The sequence below is a fragment of the Centrocercus urophasianus genome, unplaced genomic scaffold (assembly GCF_019232065.1).
Source record: "Centrocercus urophasianus isolate 14NV4802_14NV808 unplaced genomic scaffold, USGS_Curo_1.0 seq_16, whole genome shotgun sequence".
In the NCBI taxonomy this organism is placed as follows: Eukaryota; Metazoa; Chordata; class Aves; order Galliformes; family Phasianidae; genus Centrocercus; species Centrocercus urophasianus.
The window spans coordinates 45939796-45962309 of record NW_024884711.1 but is presented as its reverse complement, the minus strand read 5'-3'; the positions used below and the strand labels follow the sequence as shown (position 1 = coordinate 45962309).

The 22514-nt window shown below is 42.8% G+C and overlaps 1 protein-coding gene across 1 annotated transcript in view; it reads right to left on the bottom strand.

The window, feature by feature from the left end:
* Positions 1-22514, bottom strand: part of OBSCN (obscurin, cytoskeletal calmodulin and titin-interacting RhoGEF) — a 153205-nt gene that overhangs the window by 39543 nt on the left and 91148 nt on the right. The window contains 27 exon segments of the mRNA XM_042817438.1: positions 684-789; positions 1852-1981; positions 2557-2659; positions 2929-3096; positions 3531-3644; positions 4758-4935; positions 5479-5637; positions 7058-7222; positions 7938-8054; positions 8187-8346; positions 8623-8796; positions 9555-9637; positions 9933-10133; positions 10867-11006; positions 11509-11637; positions 11943-11962; positions 13024-13090; positions 13644-13862; positions 14357-14455; positions 14556-14588; positions 15103-15300; positions 15863-15981; positions 16324-16402; positions 16764-17042; positions 17450-18805; positions 19718-19990; positions 21513-21800. Of these exon segments, the coding sequence (XP_042673372.1) occupies positions 684-789; positions 1852-1981; positions 2557-2659; positions 2929-3096; positions 3531-3644; positions 4758-4935; positions 5479-5637; positions 7058-7222; positions 7938-8054; positions 8187-8346; positions 8623-8796; positions 9555-9637; positions 9933-10133; positions 10867-11006; positions 11509-11637; positions 11943-11962; positions 13024-13090; positions 13644-13862; positions 14357-14455; positions 14556-14588; positions 15103-15300; positions 15863-15981; positions 16324-16402; positions 16764-17042; positions 17450-18805; positions 19718-19990; positions 21513-21800 (5157 nt within the window).

Sequence of the window (22514 nt, the reverse complement as noted above, 5' to 3'; positions counted from 1 at the left end):
TAATCTAGATTTGTGTACCTAGCAGACTGCTTGTGTAAGTTCCTTTAGTAAAAAGGTATCTTCAGGAAGGCAACTGAGGAAGTTGAAGTGCTAATAAAGGGATGTGTTATTGGATGGTGTAAGATCAGCCCGTATGATTCAGTTGAAAGATGCATGGAAAAAATGGAACAGATTCTGGGTTATGTGAGTAGTCCTAGCAAAGGGTTGAACTATTGTGCAGGATATACAGCAGTCAGTTCTCCTTTCCTAATAATTCCAGAAGGTTTTCAGTAGCATTTCAGGAAAGGATCACAATATATCTGCGGCTTTATTTACTGGCCCCTGTTCTCTGTCGGAAAAACGTAACTCGTGTTCTGCCAGGCTGACATACATTTCCAAGTACTGCAGCAGGAACAGAAACATTTTTCTTGGCTGGTGTGACATACCCTTCATTTACGCCTGCTTTCTCATATGATGTGTTTATGAACATTATATGATGAAGTTGATTTGCCAGATCTGGAAATCAACAGATGGTGATGGGTATATGGCTGAGCTGCAGTATACCCATGCACGTCTTGATGGACATACAGATACATGGACACCAACAATCAACATGGATAAGATGGCAAATATGTTTGAGCCTCAATGAGATGGTTTTAGAGTTAATACACTGACATACTCACAGAGCTGGACAAGGACCATACCTTCAATGGTGATGGCTTGGTCTCCTCTCCTCTCCTGGGTCAGGGCTGCAGCAGTGTGATGGTAAAGTTCTGCTCCACTTTTTGCTGACCCTAATCTGTTCACCAGCTAAAGAGAATTATGCGGTACTGAATAAAATGCAGGATGCTTTTCTACAGTAAAATCTTCCCATACTCTAACAATAAGTATTTTGCAATTACCTGATAACAGAAGCAGGTGAATCTGTGCCCCTAGGCCTGAGCAGAGTTTCAATGAACACATGCTGCTCAGTAAGTTCATTATAATGCTTTACCATGAATGACTTACACAAATAGGTGATGGAACAACAGCTAGCTTAGTTACTCATTGTTTGCTCTGTGATTTGGTCCTAAGGTAACTATCTCTGCTAAGAGCTCAGATTCCTGCCATTGAAGTGGTAGTTAAACAGTTGTGTTAAACAGCTGTGTGGTTTGGTTTTGTGTTTTTTTAAATCATCCTTCGGTCTACTGAATCTTACTCAACCAAGGCAACACTGGATCTTCGGATCTTAGCCAGGTAATGTGGTTTTGCTAAAATCCTAGCAGGAGTCTTTAAATTGGATCAGACCACATAAAAATCAGTGGAAAAACTGTGAAGTTGCTGTGAGCTCAGCCACATCCCCTTTCATTGCTGAGTCCTGAGAGCTTATTACTATTTTATTACTGTGAGTGCACAGACTGTGCCTAATTTTTAGAAAATATTTTACAGCATGTTCATTCTAATTTTGAGATACTTCCCATGAATGCTTGCTAAATATACAGGAATGGCAGTGGTTTCCATTTCTATTTACTTTACTTCTTCCTCTTGGATTTGTAGTGGCATAAATCTGTTCTAGTTTGAAGGTGGTCCTGAGAAAATAATCACATCAGAATGATCCCAAACTTGCAAAGATGTAGCTCTAGAGATCTGGATTTAAGTTCCAGAGTAAGCTCACTCTATCATTACTAGAACAACCAAACTCTCAGATCAGAGTCATCCTAAGCTTTCAGATATTCAAAGTCCAGATCAAGGGAGAACCTGACTTGTATAAACATTTTTGATATGGCATGCAGCAACAACTTCTCAGTCACTAATCCCATGCAATGGATCTCAGTGCAGTGACTTCTCCAGTCTACGTCATGTCAGCAGATCTCTAAATCTCTCTGAACTTACTTCACATTCATAGTGTCCCATGTCTTCATTAGAAGGGCTCTTGACCACCAGGACTATTACACCACTCCGTGGTTCACTGAAAGTTTGGTATTTATTTGTGTCCTTCAACAATATGCCATCCTTGTACCATCTGCATGGGAAAACACTTCGTATGAGCCAGAAAAAAAAGCAGTATCAAGAGATTCCCACTTCACTGATCCATTTATCAGACCAGTGAGCATACAAATCAGGAGTTAATCATTAGCTAATGCTTGTTTATTGGAAGACAGTCATGCAGAAAGGTAGATCACACATGGATACTGAAATACGTGGGGTGCAGAGACCCTTCTCAAGAAATCCCATCAGCCAATGCAGGGAAATGTGCTTCTAATCATTGAGAAGTTATATTGAGCTTCCTGATTATCGCAGACGGTTTGCTTGATTCAAGTGTAGGACAAGGATAATAAAGCGACGACAAAATGTTGTCAGGGCATGAGTGTTTATATCTAAGCATTATCTGTAAGTACTGTTCCAGATTCCAGCCAGAAAAAAAATATTGAGAAGCTAAGGAAGGGCGGGATAGGGAAGAACCAGTGTGGGGATGGTTGTAGGGTAAAAAGCTCAGGGAAGAAAGGGTCATTACTTGGGAAAAACAAGCAAGGAGGGTCTTCAGACCATACAAAATGGGAATGTGGGATTTGTTCCCAAGCTGCTTGAGGAACTGACCTGATCTGAGGCCTCGGTGCTCCTTCGACAGTGCAGGTAAATTGAGCATCCTCACCCTCCACAAAATAAGCATTTCTAACCTTGTTCACAAACCGTGGTGGCACTGCAAAGCAAAGGTAAAGGCAGTGAACAGCTGGAAATATGACAATGCTCTAACAGATACAAAGGTGTGTCCCTGATCAGATAATTCTCAGGATTTCAGTGCACAAGGCAGTAAAGACCTCTTTTTTGACCTGAGATTTCACCGCTACTGTTATCTTCAAGAAAAATTAATCTCTCTTGCATGCTATATAGAACTTCTGGAATGTCTTCATATTGATGCTCAGGGAATTACATTGCCCTTTGAAACAACACCTCTGTGCAGGTCTTTACCTTGAACAAGGATCTTTCCTAAGGTACTGGCATTTCCAGCAGGACTGGAAGCAAAGCACATGTACTGTCCTGAGTCAACGCCTGTGAGGTTGTCCAAGATCAGTGTGCAGGAGCCATCAGGATCTTCTATTATAATGTGATGGGGATCCACCTCCACTGGCTTTCCATCTTAAAAATTAAGGGAAAAAACTCTTTGTAAATATTTCAGTATCAGTTATGTTTTCTCCACGGGACTTTTATCCAGCACTTCCACTTCAGAGGAATGAGAGCTGCATTTGCTTTCTAGCACCTGATGTTAGTGATTGAAGAATGAGCTCTTCAACACCCTCAAAAGAAAATTTTCCTGTAGGTAAATGGGAGGATGGCTGGATTGGGTGATCTTGTAAGGTCCTTTCTACCCTTGTGATTCTATGATTCTATAAATCACTCTTTGGGTAAATCGATTGTCACAGAAAGATCTATATTACCTACAGCTAACATTAAGGCTAGAATTAGGTATTTCTAGGTGACCAGCCTTTAGATTACTCACTGACAGCTTGACACAGAGCAAAGTACAGAGAGAAGAAACATGGAGTACGTGTTTCCTGATGTGATTCTCATACCTTTGTACCAGCTGACAGATGGCTTGGGAGCTCCTGTCACTTTGCAAGCCAGCTTCACTGTCTCTCCCAGCTCGGCTGTACAGTCTGCCAGTTCTTCCTCAAAGTCTGGAGGAACTGAAACAGAATAACAGGTTAGCCCCAAGGAGGATAGGGTGTCTATGGGATGGCTGCTGCAAGGTAAGATGATAGGCAGCATTTCTGGAATTCTGGAAGATTGGCTTGAAATGACAGTGAGAATGAAGCAACCTGGATGACAGCATAAAGATCCAAAGCAAATCCATGTGCCCAGACACATGGATTTGTAAGCCAGCATTGTAAGCCAGAAGTTGAGGGTGAAATGTTTGACACCTGATGAAGTAACAAGGGACTTTTAGGGCTCTAGTTCAAACGTTGTGGATCTTTCCAATGGAGTGGTCTGGGGTCTTTGTCACCAAATCCTGTGGTTATCTACCTTCCTGCAATCCCTGCCAGAATAAATGCACCTCTAGTGCCAACAGCAATTCATGTTTTAGGTGATTCAGTGTTTCATTTCTCTCTTCATTTTCAGGACTATTCTGCAATCTATGGAACCTGCTTCAGCAGGGAGTTGGACTCGATGATCCCTAGAGGCCCCTACCAACCCCTGTGATTCTGAGGTTCCATGACTGTGCTGCAAAACGCCCCTTTTATTGGCAAGGATGTCTAAATATGAAGACAGAACCGAGCAACTACCTCAGCCTATGGCTAATCCTCTATCAAAGCTAACCTGTGTACGGGGGGTGTTGAAATTGCAGTGGAGAGCCATCTCTTCTCAGCTCATCACCCTGTGTTTTACAGACTTGGTCTATGGATACTAAAGAGTAATAAGAAAGATATTCACTCGCTCTGCTATTGCCTCCAAATCATACAGGTCCTATGGGACATCTGACACGTAAAGCTGTTCGCTTTGGTGATATACAGTCCTGGTTCTCTAGATGGTAAATGGAGTCATATCCTATGGAGTTGATCAAGGTGCCTATCCTAGTTCAGATGGAGTACTTAACTACAACCATTCCAGTTAAAGCTTACTGCTTGCAGTCAGGCTGTGCAAATTGCTATTTAGAGCAGTGATGTGGTTTTAACCTGTGGGAAGCCTCCAACCCTCGTTCAGTTGAGGAGGTGACAGATGACCCTCGATGGTCTCCTTTGTCCTAGAAAAAAAGTCTCCTTCTTCAATCAGGGAGCCAATCCCAAGCAAGCCATACTCACTCCAGACAGGCTGGCTGATTCGCTGCTGTATGCCACAGATTTCTTTCACCCAGGAGTTCTTGATGTTCACTGTACGAGCCTGAAGGAGGTACTTGCGGACTGAGTCCTCCCGCTCGTGCCAGATCTCAAAGGCACGGTCATCCCCTTCCACCATGTCGTTCACATCTATGTTGTTCAGCTGCAAACAGGAGGAGTGCAAGAAAGTCAACACAAATCCTTTGTTCATTTCAGGTAGGGCTGAACTCCACCCAGAACCGAAATCTCAGAGTTTAGTACGATTCAGATCTGAACCTAGCCTTTGTGAATCAGAAACATTATCAATACAGGTTTTAAATGGAAACAGTTATTAAACACCAGCAAGTCTCCTGCTGTCAGTGCATACACTCTTCAGTGGACACTACTTATGCCATTCCCATCAAAGCTATGTTACATGCTCTAACAGCAAAATTGGAAATTAGAGTAATTGTCAGACAGTGGGAGAAATGCAACATGGCTTTGGCTGAACAGCAATCAGAGTCACTTTGCAACCCTTTCCTTGGTATTTCTGACTTTTGGATAGCAAATAAACGTTTTCCTGGCAGTAATTATTATATTCCAGGAAAGTCATGTCCAGTATTAAAGGGTATCTCGGGGTGGGGCACATAACCACCCTCATGCGTAATGCCGTAGGGTTGACACTGGGCTTAGAAAAGAACTCTAAAAGGCTTTTCATTTGCTTGACCTTCATGATATTCTTGAAGATGTAACTGTAGGTGTCTGTCCTCGTGTCTCGCTTCGGTTTGCAGATCACAAGATAATTCCTGAAGAGGAAGACGTGTCTTTTGTGTCCTTTCCATGCCATTCTAGCTCCTGGAGCTCCTTCCCACACAACGAAGTGGCCCTGGCAGGAAAAGAAGAAAGAGCACATAGTTATACTGGAATAATTGCTGTGGTGATACTATAACATTTCTCAGCAAAGAGATCACCAATTTTTGGGGATAACAATTTTAACCATTGTATCCTTACCCTATGCACCACTGTTTTATTACAACGTGGTTTATTACACACTCATTTGATCTCCTTCACCAGAGCAGGATGTTCATTTTCTGTACCCTCATGAACTGACAACTCCAATTAATAGGTTCCCCCTGGCACCACTGGGGAGAAGCAGGCACACCTGGGGTGTGATTCAGTGGGCTTTTGTTACCAGATGTCTAAATGCAGACAGCTGAGTTGTACCAGACTGTCTCAAAATCGCTGTAATTAACCTTACAACTCCACTCAGCAGAACACTGTGATTCTCAGGAAAGAGGGGACGCAAAGAAGCAGAGTTAATGAATTGCCCAACGTGACACAATAAGTCTACAAAGAGACCAAAATTTGAGTAAGCATGCTAGAAGTCAAGAAACATAGAATCATTCAGGTTGGAAAAGACCTGTAAGATCGATCACGAGGTCCAACCCAAACCCACCCCCCGCCATGCCCCACAGACCGTGTCCCTCAGTGCCACATCTCCACAGTGCTTGAAGATCTCCAGGGATGGTGACACCACCACCTCCCTGGGCAGCCTCTTCCAGTGCCTAGCCACTCTTTCTCACAAGTTATTCCTAATATCCAACCTGAAACTTCCCTGGCGCAACCTAAGGCCATTACCTCTCAACCTATCACTGTTATCTGGGAGAAAAGGCCAACCCCCACCTTGCTACAGCATCCTTGCCAGTCATTGTAGAGAGCTATAAGGTCTCCCCTGTAGTCCTACGCTGGTTTCTTAATAGATAGGTCATCTTTCCTCTATGCTCCTGTTCCTGCAGTGACCTGGAGAAGCACACAGCTCTTCTGAAGACACACGACTGAGTTTTGAAATGACATAAACTGATCACAGATTGTCACTGGAGCACATACAAAGTATGTTATGTTTCCTTGAACTGACAAGCCCTGCAAACTAGTTTCTTTAAAAGAAGGTGAAATTGGTCCATGCACTTTGCCCATAATAAGAGAAGATGAAGAAGGAACAACATACTGTAAAGATCATGGTGGGGGAGTGGGCCAAATCAAATCCTATCCTATGTGAAGAGAGTGTTGGAAAAGGAAATAAGTACATCACATGTGAGCTGGCCCATGAGCATCAGTACTCTTGTCCTTTAAACCTTTGTCAAGCCAGTAGACCCATCTTTCCTACATACTGAGACGTCTCACACCAAACAGCAAGAAAGGGAATAAACAAGTACTCTGTTTCATACATGGAGCTTCTAATGGAGCTTCTAGTGGAGCATCTTGTAGGACATAAGGTGCACTAGCAATGGTGCACATATCACAGTTACCTGTCGGATGGGTTCACCAAGGCTTTCCAAGGTCCCTGGGTAGTTCTCAATGAGTGAGACATGGAGGTTGTTTTCTGCTCTTCGGGTGAGTGCAGACACGATGGCATAAGCCTGCTCCAGCAAAGTGCAGTTTTGGCTGTTTCTTGCTTTGTTTCGGATTAATTCCTGTGGGGAAACATTGTGGATATTACTGTGCAGTGAGAAAAAATAAGTGCAATCCTAAATGTATCCCTTGTAGTTCCTCTAGTGCTCACCCTGACAACGTCATTCATGGGGCAATGCTAAACTAAGAGTAGACATTAGATAGAAATACAAGAGGATTGAACAAGTATGAAATAGCAGTTATTTTTTTCCCCTCATGTTTGTTCACGTGCCTCTATTCCAACTCTGAAGACAGGGGAAGCACCTATGTTTGCTCTCTGTTCCAAGACATACTTAAAATTTTAATGTTTGTGTGCAGGCAGGTGTTCAAAATTAGAAATTCAATCTGATCCTTCTTCAAACTATCCAAACTTTTGTATGCTGAAGTACATTTTGTTTTTGGGCAAGACAGTCTTATTTCTGGATAATTTTTTTGTGCTACTTCCCATGAAAAATACTATTGAAAAGTGCAGTTTTTAAATTTTTGTCTGTGGTCTGGGGGTTGGAATTGGTTTGTGGTGCTGGAAACTGTGAACTGTCATCTGGATTTACAGTCATAAAACTATTCAGAGAGTAACATCACTGACAGTGATTACTGCCTCAGTTTACTCAAGCTTTTGACAGTAGTTACATCAGAAAGAAGCTAAGAAAGGGAAAATAAAGAAGGATTTTTCCCCACAGGCTGCACAAAGCAGAACATAAAGCTATCAGAAACAAGCATATAGCATATGCTCTTCACCTTGATAATAGTCTGATACTGCTGGATCCTGTTGATGGGTTTTTCCAGGTAGTGCTGCAATGGTGGGATAAGTGTCTGTGAAGGATCTTCGTTCATTAAAATTTCATCTGTGTATCTCTGGAAAAAAAAAAATACGTAGAAGAATGAGTAATTATCATTATGAACAGCAGTAGTAAGGATTATACTTGGAAAAATACTCATATAGTACTTCTTCACGCATGTTCAAGAGGTACTTTGGTTGCTGTTTACCTTGTAGAAATCCTGGACAGCTTTGCTGACAACAACTGACTCTGCCTGCACCCGCCCCACCAGGTACTGGATGTACTTGTTAAATTCTGCCTCGTGTTTAATAAAGCACATGGCCACATCATCATCAGTGTCACATTTCTGCAAGCCTCGGAGGAAAGCACTGTGGAAGAAAAGAGAAATGAGGAGAAGGCGATGCAGTGAGGCTAGAACACAGCCAGATCTCTAAATCAGCACAAGCTCAGGTCAACACAGACCAAAGGAAATGACTGGGGGACCAAGGGATGCTGAATGTTTGCATTAAGCTTCCCAATGTCTCTTTACCCAGCACTGTGCTGTCCCTCTTTGCTTGAATTTCTGTAACCGTAGCTGGCATAGCTGTAAAACCAGTAAGTGAGGCACTTTTTGGTCTTAAAGGAAGGCACATGGGGATGCCTACCTGGAATGGAAGTGAGTAATATCATCAATATTTCTGAAGATGGTGGATTTCTGACTGGCGATAGCTCCTGGGACACTGGGACAGGTCTCGATGTACCTAAGGTGATGAGTCTGGAGGAACTGTAGATCTTGAATGTAATCCTCTTCTGAGATCAAGAGCTCTTGAATAAGAACACTGAAGGGAGGGAAAACGAACAAGCAAGAAGAAAGAACAATCATCACTATTATCCTCAACATACCAAGGGGTTTTTGGCATGAAAAGTAGAGGCATTTGATCAGAGGAATAGATATCCTGGAGTGAGCTGAATAGGTTTGTAAGGGATCTGATCACAGAGGGAACTTGGATACCCCACTTACATTGGGACACCTACTCCTACCTCACAGGTATCTACTGCTAGGACTGATGGAACAGAACACAAGTGACAAAATGACCTGTGTAAAGTAAATAGCAGCAATTTTATTACCACAGTGTGCCACCAAAAATGCAAATATCCCTATGATAGAACACTCAGAACATGCTGCACTACAAGAGATTAACGAGAGGTTGTAGCGGGGCTTCTGCGAGAGCTTTCACTATTTATCAGAAAACTGTTTATCTGATATACAGCACACTGAAGTAACAGAGGTACCAAATTGTAAGGTTTTTTTGTTTGTTTGTTTGTCTGTGTGTGTGTGTGTGAAATACAGAGCCTCCAGAATTCCATCACTAAAATCCTTCTTTCAAGTCCCTCAACATGATATAGATTGCCTGGAATTTTCCTTGGCTTTTTTATGGCAGAAGTCACTCAAACATCAAAAATTCTAAGTCTTAGAAAGAGTAGATGGCAAATCCCAGAGGAACATCTCTGGCAGGAGTACCTCAATGCCAACATTCATGTTACATCAAAAGACAACAAGAATCAGCACTGCAAATATCAAACTACAAGAGCTTACCTGAGCTTCCTTTTATATTCATCCTCAGAAACACATTCTCCAGGGAACTCAGGAACTTCTGTTGTTCCCCACTCCGGTGACAACTAAAACACAAGAAAAAAGAAATATATTCATCTGACAGTGATTTAGTCAGTAGCTGCTGAATAATATCCCCCACGTCCCTTTCAATAACTACTAAAGCAGAAGTTTGTAATTAGTTGGAGGATGATAAGGTTTTTCAAACCCAGATACCCCTGCAATCATGGGGAATATAAAAAAAGCTCCATCAAGATCCCTTCAATAGCTTCCTCCCTGTCAGACTGTGCAAGAGAGATGTCTAAGAATGGCAAACAAACCACTTAATTGTAGATAGAAAATAAATACAGCATGATCAGTCACCTTTAATCTCTTGTCCAGGTAAGCTGGAGATACCCAGCCCTGCCGAGAAGGACTGGATTTTGTGGGTTTGGTCCTGACCAACCACTTCAGGGGATGAGCTGAATCAAGGACTTCCACATACTGGCCTTCCTTCAAAGTGATGGCCTCCTTGTCAGGCACAGGGGGCACGTAGTCAGCTGTGACCATGTAGACATCAAAGATCTGCAGGGATGAAACAACAGTTATTTGCAGTTCTGAAGTGAATACAGAAACACCAGCAGAACAGAAGCGTTTATCTACGTTTTATCTAACAGCCCCTTTATGGCAAGGAGAAGCACTGTTTGATGTTTTCTGCAATTGGAACACCTTATTTTCAAAACTGTCCAAAGTGTTTGGGTTGTGTATAATGAATAAGTGGATTTTGTGACAAAGGAGAAGAATGGCCAACGTTGTCAAAGGTTCCATTTTTTTTTTCTTCATCTTCTCCTTTTTTGAGAAATGTTTTGATATAAACATCCCAAACATATGGATATTCACTAATTTTTCACTGCTATTCCCATGGGAAGAAATTCTCAACAAAATTCTTTTGGCCAACTGTATCCAAGGGCACAGAAAATCAAGCTTTTACTTCCTGAAGTTGAGTGGTGAACAAAAGAGCGATTGAGAAAATATATGGTAAATTTTGACCACGTTGTTGAAGGTCATAGAGTGAGCCAAGAGAATCTGATTCGCTGTGCTCTGTATCACACGTCCCATACGTTGTACTTCTAAATGTACCTACTGCAGTGAGGTACACCCCAAAAGGGGATGGAGATTCTTAAAACTTTGGAGACTGATCATTATAAGTGAGGCTTTCTCCTTGTGTGAAATTTGTCCATACAGGTCATGGAATCATAGAGTACTCCAAGTTGGAAAGGAACCAGAAGGACCATCAGCAGCACTCATAGAGATGTACCTCTCCTCTGGAATCCCCATCTTCAGATTCAGAGGAGGACTCTTGAGCAATGGATGAAGGTCTGGATCGGCCGTGGCGGGGAGATGCAGAGGGGGTTTTGGATTCATCATCGCTTTCTGCACCTGGCACTCGGAGCGTGGCTAAAAAGCAGAAAGACCACCAAGTATGAAATCAGGATCTCCTACTTGGACATTAAGCAAATATGTAGTAACTTTCAATGTTAAAAACACTAGCACTGCCCCAGAAGAGCACTTGGATTATTGAACGTGATTTCCTTCTGATGCACAGGGTTGAATAAACAATTGGAATGTCTCATGCATAAGGCTCTACGCCTCCTGTGTGCATTACCATTACATTCAAAGAACACCTTTGTTTCAAGGCAAAATTCGCTACGAGAAAAATGGCTCAACAAACCAGATTTTTTCATGTAATTCATCAAACCAGCACAGTTTTCAGCCTTGTCTTGACTAAAAACACCCCATCCAAAAATTCTTGGTATTAAACATGTGCTACTGTTCATACTTATGCAAGATGACTGCCCCAAAACCTGCTTTACAAATCTTGCTCATACTTAAAGACCAGATGACTAAGAAAGCATTACATTTTCTATACTAATGAACTTGCATCTGCCAGGTTGCTTACCCTGACTTATTTTTGCAGATACCATTTCTGAGATACGAGAGGTGAGCTTCTGGAAGAATTCTTCAGTTCCAACATCAGCTAATGAAATAGGAGTTCTGGGTACACCTTCCCTACCAGCTTCAAGGTCTCCTGGAAAATATAATTTTCTATTATGCATGCAGTATGGCACTGGAAAGTTGATGATAATGATGATGATGATTATTATTATAGATAAAAGCTTCTGTGGAAGGAAGGCCTCAGTTTCTTCACCTCCCCGGCTTTTAACACTGCATACTCACATTTCCTCCAAACAATTCACTCTTGAACAGAGTCCCCCCAAAAATATATTTCATAGAGTTGCAAGAGAACAGAAGGATGGAAGTAGGTGGTTATCATGGCACTCATAGGTGATCTCAGCTGTAGGTGTGAAAGTAGGAGAAAAAAGTTCATCTTACCTTCAGAGGGATGAACAGCTCTGAAAAAAAAAAAAAAGGAGAAAAGCAGAATTAGAAGTTGAATTAAGATGTGTAGTAATAAGCCCTAAATGAGAAAAGATCTCTGCTGTGCACAGGCAGCAGCAGGAGGCATGCACTGCTTTCAGAGTTAAACCACCCATCTCCTAAGCTTCAGTTATCAACTCTGATAAAGACTATGTGTAGCAAACAGAACACGTGTAGAGGAACACCAGCTATAAACCTAATTGACTAGTGTCAATTAGTTCTACTAGGTCTCTGTTTTTTTAATTGACAATAAAATGGTCCTAGTGGAGGGAGGCAGACAATTCCACATAGCAAACTGATGCTTAGGAAGGGAAATTTGCTCTGCAAATTGACATCCTGGAGTGAAACTGGTCGATTCTTTTGGGGCAGATGCACTGTAGAAGCTAGGGTGGGTTCAGGTGGGTACCACTTTTCAGAATGTATCTTCCCAGAATCCAAGCCAAGAATGGCAAGTTGATAGGTTCTTCATGTGCATTTGCAGGTGAGAAGTTAGTGAGCAGAACCTTTTGATAATGCAGACCTTAACCCTGTTAATCTTTTTGGCTCTCTGTTTAGAGACAAAAAGGAATCATAGAACGGTTGGGGCTGAAAGGAGGCTTTAATATCACCTAGTTCCAACCCCCCTGCTGTATGCAGGAACAAAAAGGGCAAGGCTTTTATCCAAAATGAACAAAATCTTTCTTTGTTCTTGTCACCACCTTCCTTGGTAATCGTGAAGAAATGACTGGCATTCATATTACTCTCTGTATAGGATGCCTCATTCATAGGACCTCAAACTGTTTCGCTAGTGTCCGTCAATAAATGCTCTGCATGCCAGTATCAAGGACTACTGGTAAGGGCCAATCCCATGCTAAAGATGGAGAAAGATGAGTTACAGAGAGACAGTGGTCAGTACTACAGATGTTGGCATTCAGAATCTATGTACAGGATCCCCACTGGAAGTAGCCTGTTTGTTTCTGCAGACACTAAGCTCCCCACTTCTCACTGTTTTACTTCTGCAGGATGATAGCTGCACTGCTCTGCTTCAGCCACTTACCCCAGGGTGGTCATTATGGCCTCTGATACCATCACACGCTCCTGGGTCAGGACTTCAGCCTCTTTCACTGCAAGATTAGGGTTCAGAATCAGAGGACAGCAGACGTAGGATGTTCTGCTTACTGTAGACACATTTTCTCAACATGGATTACTGGGAATACTGACATAGTGACTCTGACCCATTAACATTTCCTCAGCTGGGATGCATACTATCAATTGTGCAACACAAACACTTTGCTCCTCTCTGTTCTCACACAGATGTAGGACTGTCTGTCCCATCTCTCCACACTGCTCAAGCTGTGCTGCTGTAGCTCTTGGCACAGTAAATGGTGACAGTTATTTTACATAGCCTTTCTGTTTTCTTTGTGGTTAATGTGGTTCTTCTTCAGATTTGTCTGCTCTTTATACAGAAAAGATGCTGCTTTTAATCAAAGCTAGGTTAAAAAACTAAAACATTATAGAAGCTAAGAGCATCATCGCTGACAAGGCAAGAAAATTCATGGCTCATTCTGGGAAAAGATATTTATTTTGGTTGTGACTTGGTTAATTTCCATATCAGTCACACTCTTAGGAACTGTATGAAAGGCAATGAGGAGAAAGTGTCTTTAACATATGGCTTACCATCTGCAACTTCTAGGTTGGCAGTGCAGATGGACTGGCCAGCCTTGTTGGTAGCAATGCATGTGTAAGCTCCAGTGTACTTCTTTTTAACATCCAACAGGATTAAACTGTGATGCATATTGGAACTGGCGAGCTTATATCCAGGAGTGTCTGGTTTGATCCACAGGATGTCTTCCTGAGACTCTTCTTTCAGCCAAGTAATGGTTGGTGGTGGATGTCCTGAAGGAAAACCAAAGCACTGAACTTCAATTTTCCTAATGGTGTTACTCACACACAATCATGAGCCATACTGTGAAAAAACCCTGCTTCTCCAAAAATAAGTTATGTAGTAAAGGAGCACAAACCTTTATCTGGCTCACTTATAAAGACTCCTTCTAAAAACAAACCTGTTAACCAACACGCCTTCATAAAACCACTAAGTGTTATCCCTATTTTTACAAACGGGGATATGGAGGTGGAGATGTGCTTTCCTTCAGCCTACACAAGGTTTGTTACAGCTAAGAGTACAGCCCCAAACCTCAGATTAATACAGGAGATGATGCTGCAATGACTTGGGCCCAGAGAAAGTCCGGAACGAGTCACAAAGATATAAAACAAAGATATACAACAAAGATATACAACAAAGATATACAACAAAGATATACAACAAAGATATACAACAAAGATATACAACCCAAGTGTTATGCAGGGAGATTAGGTAACTACCCACTTACCTTCAACTTTTACAGATAATGTGATGCTCGCACCTTTCTTCACCTTTTTATTGGTAAACCTTTCTAGGAACCTTGGTGGTATCAGCTGCTCGTGGGAATCTGAAAATGACATTGATGAAACATGGTGACATCCTGTGTGAGTTGACGCCACTGAAAATTTCCCAGGGGGTCTGTCATCACCTGCTATGGCTTCTCTCACCTGTTTCTGACACTTCTTCTTTCTCATCAGGATCTGCAACACAATGGAAAGAAGCAAAATGACAGATACAAATACCTTTCTGTGACTGAGTTGATAGAAAAATAGAAAGATGATTTCAGGTGCTTATCCATTGCAGGACATACTACATGGAAATCTTAGTTCTATTAAAACATGATGATTAAATATATTTATGAACAAAAATGACAAAAATAGTCCAAATCTCAAAATTGTAGTGTCTAACTAGAACAGCCTCAAGGATGACTTATGGGAGGACTCAGTTTTAGTAAAATCAGTCATTAAAGTCCACGGGATTGGGCAGGTATGAGATGTATGGGACAAGCGGATCCTAGAGAAAAGGCATTTCTCATCTTTAGGATTCATAGTAAATTTACAGGTGAACTAAGATTAAAGGACATCATAATTTAAGTACAACCTTCCCCACCTCCCTTGACTATCCTTGGTAGACTTTCTCAAGGAAAATAACTGTGAAATGGAAAGACTCACTGGAAGAGAGAAAACTGGGTACCCAAAATAGGCCAGTACCCACCTCTGACTACCAGCCTGGCTGATGAGTATGCAGAACCAGCAGAATTGATGAGAAATATTGAGTACTGGCCAGCATCTGACTTCACGACATTGAGAATTTCCAGTGAGTGGAGCTCCCTTCTATCAATCTTCAGGATTCGATCCGAGGCCTTCAGTGGCTGCCCATTTTTGAACCAATAGAGACGAGGCTCTGGATACCCTGTGAGGAACCGACACAGACACGAAGAGTGAATTACCATCATTGATTTGGGAGCATCTGCAGCCAGGCAGATCCTTGTGGACAATGAGCTCTGCCAATGGATGCTGATTTGAAGGACTACCACATTAAAATTGGCTGAAAATTCGTGGAATTGCATTTGTTTGTAAAAGTTCTTTCTATCTCTTCTGTTGCTGGCATTGCCTCTATTTTTTTCCATACCCAAACACCTTCCACATTGAGAAAGTAACACTTATATTTGCCTTGCATTGCACACAGAGCCAAAAGCTGAACTCACAGTGAAAATAAAACGTGCACCTATGTCTCTGGATTTTATCACAGTTTCAGTACCAGTTTCAAGAACACAGAAGCCAAAACAGTTCCCATCATTTTTACAGGCAGAATCATGTTTTACATCCAGCTGGGCTGGATGATCTTGGAGGTCTTTTCCAACATCAGTGATTCTATGATTCTGTGACTCCAAGAGCACATGGGAAAAATTTGTCCAGCACTTCACCCTGACTGCAAACCTGAAACAACAGGCAGTGTTGTGGGCACCTCTCACCTTTCACCTTCAGGTGAAATTTAGCCAGCGGTGCTCCAGGTGCCACATGAATATCATGAAGGTCATCGAGGATCTGGGGCAACTGCTCCTCTTCTGTGGTAGATTCTTCTTGTTCTCGACTAAGAAGTGATTTGAATTGGAAAGAAGGAAGTCAGCGAACCAGCGAAGAGTTAGGAATCAGGATCACCTATTTTAGGTGAATTCAGTTTGTGTGATTCATCAGCATGGCTGCAGATTCAGCACCATATGACATTAAAAGTAAAGATATTGTGGAGAAATATTCAGGCCACCACGAAGGCAACGAATGAATGCTGTTATAATTATTTCACCTGAAAACTCAGCTGGTCAGTATTTCTTTATGACATTAATCCAGCCATGCCAGATTCAGCAAAAAATGGGCTTAATATAAATAAACATAGTCATCTTACCAAGGTAAAAGAGTGAAGAGTTTGGTATTTTACCTTGAAACATATTCTTTGGCGCTGTAATAAGATGACGTCTCTGTAGCATCTGCTGCTGTCTCGTAGTCAGTGCTGGTCACTGTTAAATGGAAAAGGAAGTGTTTTCTGTAAGTTGAACTTCAAAACCTTCATGTTACTGTAATTGTTTCCTTGTTAATGTGAGTGATCGATTTCATAACACCACAGCAGCAGACTGCCACATCCCCCTGATTTATGGAAACGTCTCATTTTATCTCAAAAGCTTTGCTCAGAGCCACTCCCTACTGTTGGCAAAACCCAAGGAAACCCACGAGGTTTGGAAGCGTAGAATTCTGTGGGCAATTTGTATACATCTTTTTTTTTTTTTTCAAATGTAGACAGTGTTTTTCTTGAAAAATGTATATCCACCTCTGAACGTGACCTCTTTGCTCTGTTTTTTCTGCAGTGCTTTTGAGACTTACGGTCCACTCGAAGCTCAGCCTTGGTTGAAGCCACTCCCATGTTGTTTTCAGCAAGGCAACGATAAACACCCATGTCGGTGGGGACCACAGCCGTGATGATCAGCTGGTGGCATCCTTCCTGGTCCTCGTTGATCATGTAGTGATCATTTTCTTCAATAGCTTTCCCATCCTTGAACCAGCGAACCGTGGGGAGGGGTTTGCCAACAACAATGCAGTCAAAGCTGACAGGATAGCCATCTTGTACCTCTTGGTTTTGAAGCTCAGTCAGGAACATGGGAGCTAAAGCCAGGCAATCAGGAGGGAAGAAAGAAAAACTGTGTTAGAAGATGTATTTTAGCAGCACTGCTGCCCAAATGTCCTTTCTCCCTCGGGGCTGCTCTGAAATGCATTTCCTTGATTTAAATACAATAATCACAGCATTCATGGCCATCTGATTATAGTCGAGGACATTTCTACTGTGAAAAGCAGCTCTGTAAATAAGTGAACACTTTGCAGTCCCTCCCCTTGTCACTGACACTAGTGAAAAATAATTAAAAAATCTTTTTTTTTTTTAATATGTAAACTTTCCAGGAAAATATCTGCACAAAAATAAAAAGAATTTAGAAATTACTTGATGAGCGAGAAGACTATTTTCTGATCTGCTCCAGATGCCTTTTTCATAGAAAAAACCAGTCTGCTTTACCCACCTGTATCAGAAGTCAGCAAAGGCGGTGGTGGTCTCAGAACCGGTGGGGCAAACTTCCCATGGGTGGGTGGCGTTGCTTTCCCAATGCGCAATTCAACTTTCCTTGGGCCTTGTTCCAAAATATCAATCTCCACGGGAATCCCCAGAGCTCCAAACATCTCTCTGAAACGAGTGGCAGCTGTTTTTGCCTCGGACAAGACCTCAAACTTTATGTAAATGTACCGATCGTCCTCACGATACGTCTGATGGTCGACCACCTCTACGTCCCCTTCGTCTGCGCTGACAAAGAGCTCTTCCTCCACATCGGATATCTCCGTTGAGATCTTGGCTCTGAAAAGTCTGTGCAGCCTCCTTCCAGCTTTACGGAAAGCATCATCCAGGTCGCTGCCAGAGGAGCTCTCTGTCTCACTATCAGTGCTTTGTTTAATACTCTTCTCCTTCGGAAGCGCTTGAGGTTCCTCAGCACCGATCACCACCTTCGCGCTGTGTGAAACCTTCCCAAATTTATTGGATGCCTCACAGGTGTATTTACCCGTATCCTTCCTGTCCAGGCCAGTGATAATCAAAGAGCAGGTCCCATCGCTGTAGTTGTCGATGTGATAGTAGCGACCGTCTGACAGCTCCTCCCCATCCTTCAGCCAGCGGACCTTCATGTCGGTCTTGCTGTGGGCCACACACTCGAGATGCAGGGTGCTTCCAGGCTCACCAGAGAAATCTTTGAAGGTCTCAGTAAACACTGGGCACTCTTGTTGCTTGATCTCTTTCCTGACTTTGTAGCCTTTGAAAGCAGCCTGGATCTTCACAGCGGCGCTGTTCATGGAAGGATCATCTAAATCTGCTATTTCTGGTTCAGCTGGCTTGGCACCTGGGGCAGCCACAACAGTCTCCACACTGGATTTCTCCCACTGTTTCCACAACTTGCCCGTGGAGGTGGACTGAACCTTGGTGGTAACACTGACACTTCTCTTTTCAGCTTTCTTGAGGTAGTTCACTAGCGAAGGAGTCCCAGCTCGAGATTCATCATCTGAACTTGTGAAAGAAAAATCTGCTTCTCCTGTCCTGGCCAGCTCATCACACGTGGAGTACTCCTCTGAGTAATAGTGAGACTGCTCTGCTTCTTCCTTCCTCAGCTTCTGAAGCTTCTCTTCTTCTTCTGGCACCTCGCTGATGGAATCCAAGGTGGGCTCCCGGCTCATCCGGCGCTTCTTGGCCAGAGCTTCCCACAGGAGATGAAGGTCTCCCTCCTGGGCAGCCTCGGGGGGCAAGCTGGGCTGGACGTGGCCATCCACCAGCTCCTCCTGTTGGCTTGCAGGGGGGACTTCCTTGGCAATCTCTTTTAGCATTGACACTGTAGGAACTGAGGAGAAATGAAGATGTTAAACGACAAAGCATACGAGGAAGCTCTGAGAAAGCATGTGGAAACATTTTTTCTGATGTCTGGGCAGAAGACTATTGGTAGCAGTTAGCTATCCTGCAGCTATCCTGCGACATCCAAGTAACATGTACATAAAACAGGGCCAAACGACATGTTTTTAATTCCTTACACATTTGAATAAATAGAAATGAATAGAAAAAAATAGATTATCCCAAGTTGGAACAGACCACGAGGATCTCTGAGTCCAACTCCTGACTCAGCAGTGGACCACTCCAAATACAAACCTATGTCTGAGAGTGCTGTGCAACCCAGGAGAATCTCATCTGAGCAGTTCAAAACTATCAGAGACTCAAAAACGTACTGAGTTAAACCAAAGAGTAAGAAAAGAGTAAGTTCAGCCTGGAGAAGAGGAGGCTCAGGGGAGACCTCACTGCTCTCTATAACTTCCTGAAGGGAGGTTGTAGGGAGCTGGGGGTCGGCCTCTTCTCTCTGTCATCAGTGATAGGACCAGGGGGAATGGTTTCAAGCTACGGCAGGGGAGATTCAGGCTGGACATGAGGAAGTATTACTTTTCAGAAATGGTGGTCAGGCACTGGAATGGATGCCCAGGGAGGTGGTAGAGTCACCGAGCCTGGGGGTGTTCAAGGAAAGGCTGGATGCTGTGTTGAGGGACGTGGTTTAGTGGGAGCTATTGGTAATGGGTGAACGGTTGGACTGGGTGATCTTTTAGGTCTTTTCCAACCTTGGTGATTCTATGATTCTATGATTCTATGAAAAGACTAATCTGCAAATTTTTAGATATAGCTTGTCAAAGGAACAGTCCAGGCTATGGAGATGCCCCTGGATGTCCATAGACAAGACAGATTAAACATCACAGCAATGCACACTCTATACCTTCAAGGCACAAGCTGGCAACAGATTTGACTTCTGGAGAAACCATACAGGTGTATGTGTCCTGATCTTCAGCTTTAAATGCGTGAATAATGAGTGTCTGCTTTTTTCCATCAGAGAGGATTTCATATCTTCCTCCAGTTTGTATTGGTTCTTTCCCTTTGAGCCACGTCACGTTCTCTTTCATTTCCCTTGACAATTTGCACTCCAAGCGAGCCACCTCCCCTTCGGAGATTGATCCACCCACCAAAGGATGGGTGACTGTAATTGGAGGCTCTGTAATTGTAAAAAAAAACCTAGGTAAATTAACAAAAAGAATACACCATAAGCTTCAAGGCATTCCAGAGCACTCTATAAAGTATTCGAACATCCCATCGTTCACTTACAGATTCTTTAAGTGCTGCAGACGAGCAAAAGAAAATGGAAAAAAAATAAATAAATCACTGGCAGCATCCAAAATTTGCACTTCCAGAATAACTGTACAAGTTCTCCTAGGGGTGAAACCAATTCCATTTAAATGCATACATGCAAAAGTCATTGCATTTTTCCCGTTCTTCTGTTTCTTTTGCTGACCTTCATTTACCCATCACAACCAATATTCAAGCAGTCCTATGGATCCAAGCAGATCTTAAATGTTTAGAAGTGATGTGAGAAAACAATGAAAGAATAAGAATAAAAAAGAAAAAAGATTGTTAAAAGTTGTATTCATTCCAATCATAGAATCTTAGAATGGTTGGGGTTGGAAGGGACCTTTACAGTCATCTAGTTCCAACCACCCTGCTCTAAGCAGGGATACCTCACTCAGGACCAGGTTGCTCAAAAAGATTAAAAATTATATATAATCATGGTAGTTTAGGAAGAGATATATTCAAAAAATATATCAGAAAGCTTAAAGAATATTTAAAATAAGATCTTTACTTCGGAAGAAGACTTGCCAATGCCATGCTGCTTGTACAACAGCAGTAATCAAAATGAAGTCGTGACAAATGCATGAAATGCTGAGATGTTGACTGGGACCTTATAAGCCAATGCACATCTGAGTGCCATCCGCCCGTCTGCCCATTGCACCTGGTGAGGGAATCTCTGCCCCATATCCCTTGGATTTGTTGCAGGCAGTGAGCATAAACTGAGGTCCAGCTGGCACACTGGAAGTAATGTTGCAAAAACATCAAATATGACCTTGAAAAAAAAAAAAGTAATTTTTAATTTTGATTATTATTGTCATTCTGGGGAATTTTCTGGGCTCTCAGTTATCATGGAAGAAGTTTCAAGAAAAGGTTGATGGAGTGGCTCTCCATTCCACTTCCAAAGTCATACCAACAGGCAGCGAAGAAACTGTGTTCTCCAGTACTCCTTCATAGGGGTTATCACAAAAGATATGCAATCATATGAAGAAAGATGGGTGAAGAAGACAACAGTGCCCAGGCCCACATCAGTGCCAGCCTTGGTTACCCAAACACATCCCAACATGCCCCTTCCGACTCATTCCACCTAAGCTCCACCAGAAAAGAAACTCGTGGTGATAGGACAACACATGGATGCAGTGCAGGCCACAAGACAGCTTGATGCAGCTTAGAGGAAGTTTTGGATAGTAACAACACAGCGGGTTTTGCTTTGTGACAGCCCAGAACAACTTGTCCAAGCTCATTCTCCTGTATTGTGCTGGCAGCAAAGCACTGAAAGATGCTGCTGATTGAACTCTTCCAGGAGATACCCGGAACGGAAGAAGCAGACATGCCATGCGAAACAGGCCGACAGCAGCTTGCAGTCCTCCATGGGGCCATCTTTCCTTTCTCACCTAGCTGCACCGTTTGAGGGAACTGTGCTGGCTCGCTGGCCCCAACTTTGTTTACAGCCGAGACGCGGAATCTGTAGGGTTCTCCTGGAGTGAGATTGTCCACCACAAACTCCATGCTTTGAATTATGCTCTTGTTGCATGACTGCCAGCCAACACCTGGGATTTTTCTCTCCACTTGGTAGCCTAGGATGTCGCAACCACCGTCGCTCAGCGGCTTGTACCAAGACAGAGTCACAGAGTGACTGCTTGTGTGTAAAACTTTTGGTTCTTCAGGGGGATCGGGATGGGCTGAAGGCACAACAGAGGTCCAGTGATGAACAGTGTGAGCAATATTGCTTTCTACTACAGCAACCTGAGAGCCTTCTACAAACAATGAGACGGAAGGACAACAAATGCGTTTGGTTCATTGTAAAGTCAAGTGTACGTGCCTGCGACCATGAGATGAATACCTGTGCCACTGATTTCTCCTGCACTGATCTACAGGGCTGAGAACAAATATTCATCTTCCATCTGCCCTCTCAGACACTCAGTGTCAATTATTGTTGTGACTTTTTCCTGCTGCTTTGTCCCACTCAACTCAAAATAAAGATGACTCTATATTGCGCGTGTTGTTAAGGAACTTGGCTGAAAGCTCTGAGTGCATTTGGGCTTTGATTTTATGCAGCTTAGATTTGGTCTTGGTGGACATCATGTTATCTTTGGGAAAGACCACTAGGATCACGAAGTCCAACTGTCAACCTGTCACCACCATAAAACCCCCAGAATAAAACCCATAAAACCCATCCAACTCCTGGTTTTACTGGGAGTTGAGGAGAAGGCGAGAGTTGCCATTGACCATGGAGAAGGAATCAAGGGACACTGATCACTGACCATGGAAGGATGATGAGCAATTGACCACAATCCATTGGCCATGTTTTGTATACCACAAAGCTTATGTAGACTTCTTTCCTACGTTTTCAGGCAAATTTCACACAGAAAACCAACAGAGGAAGTTCATGAGAA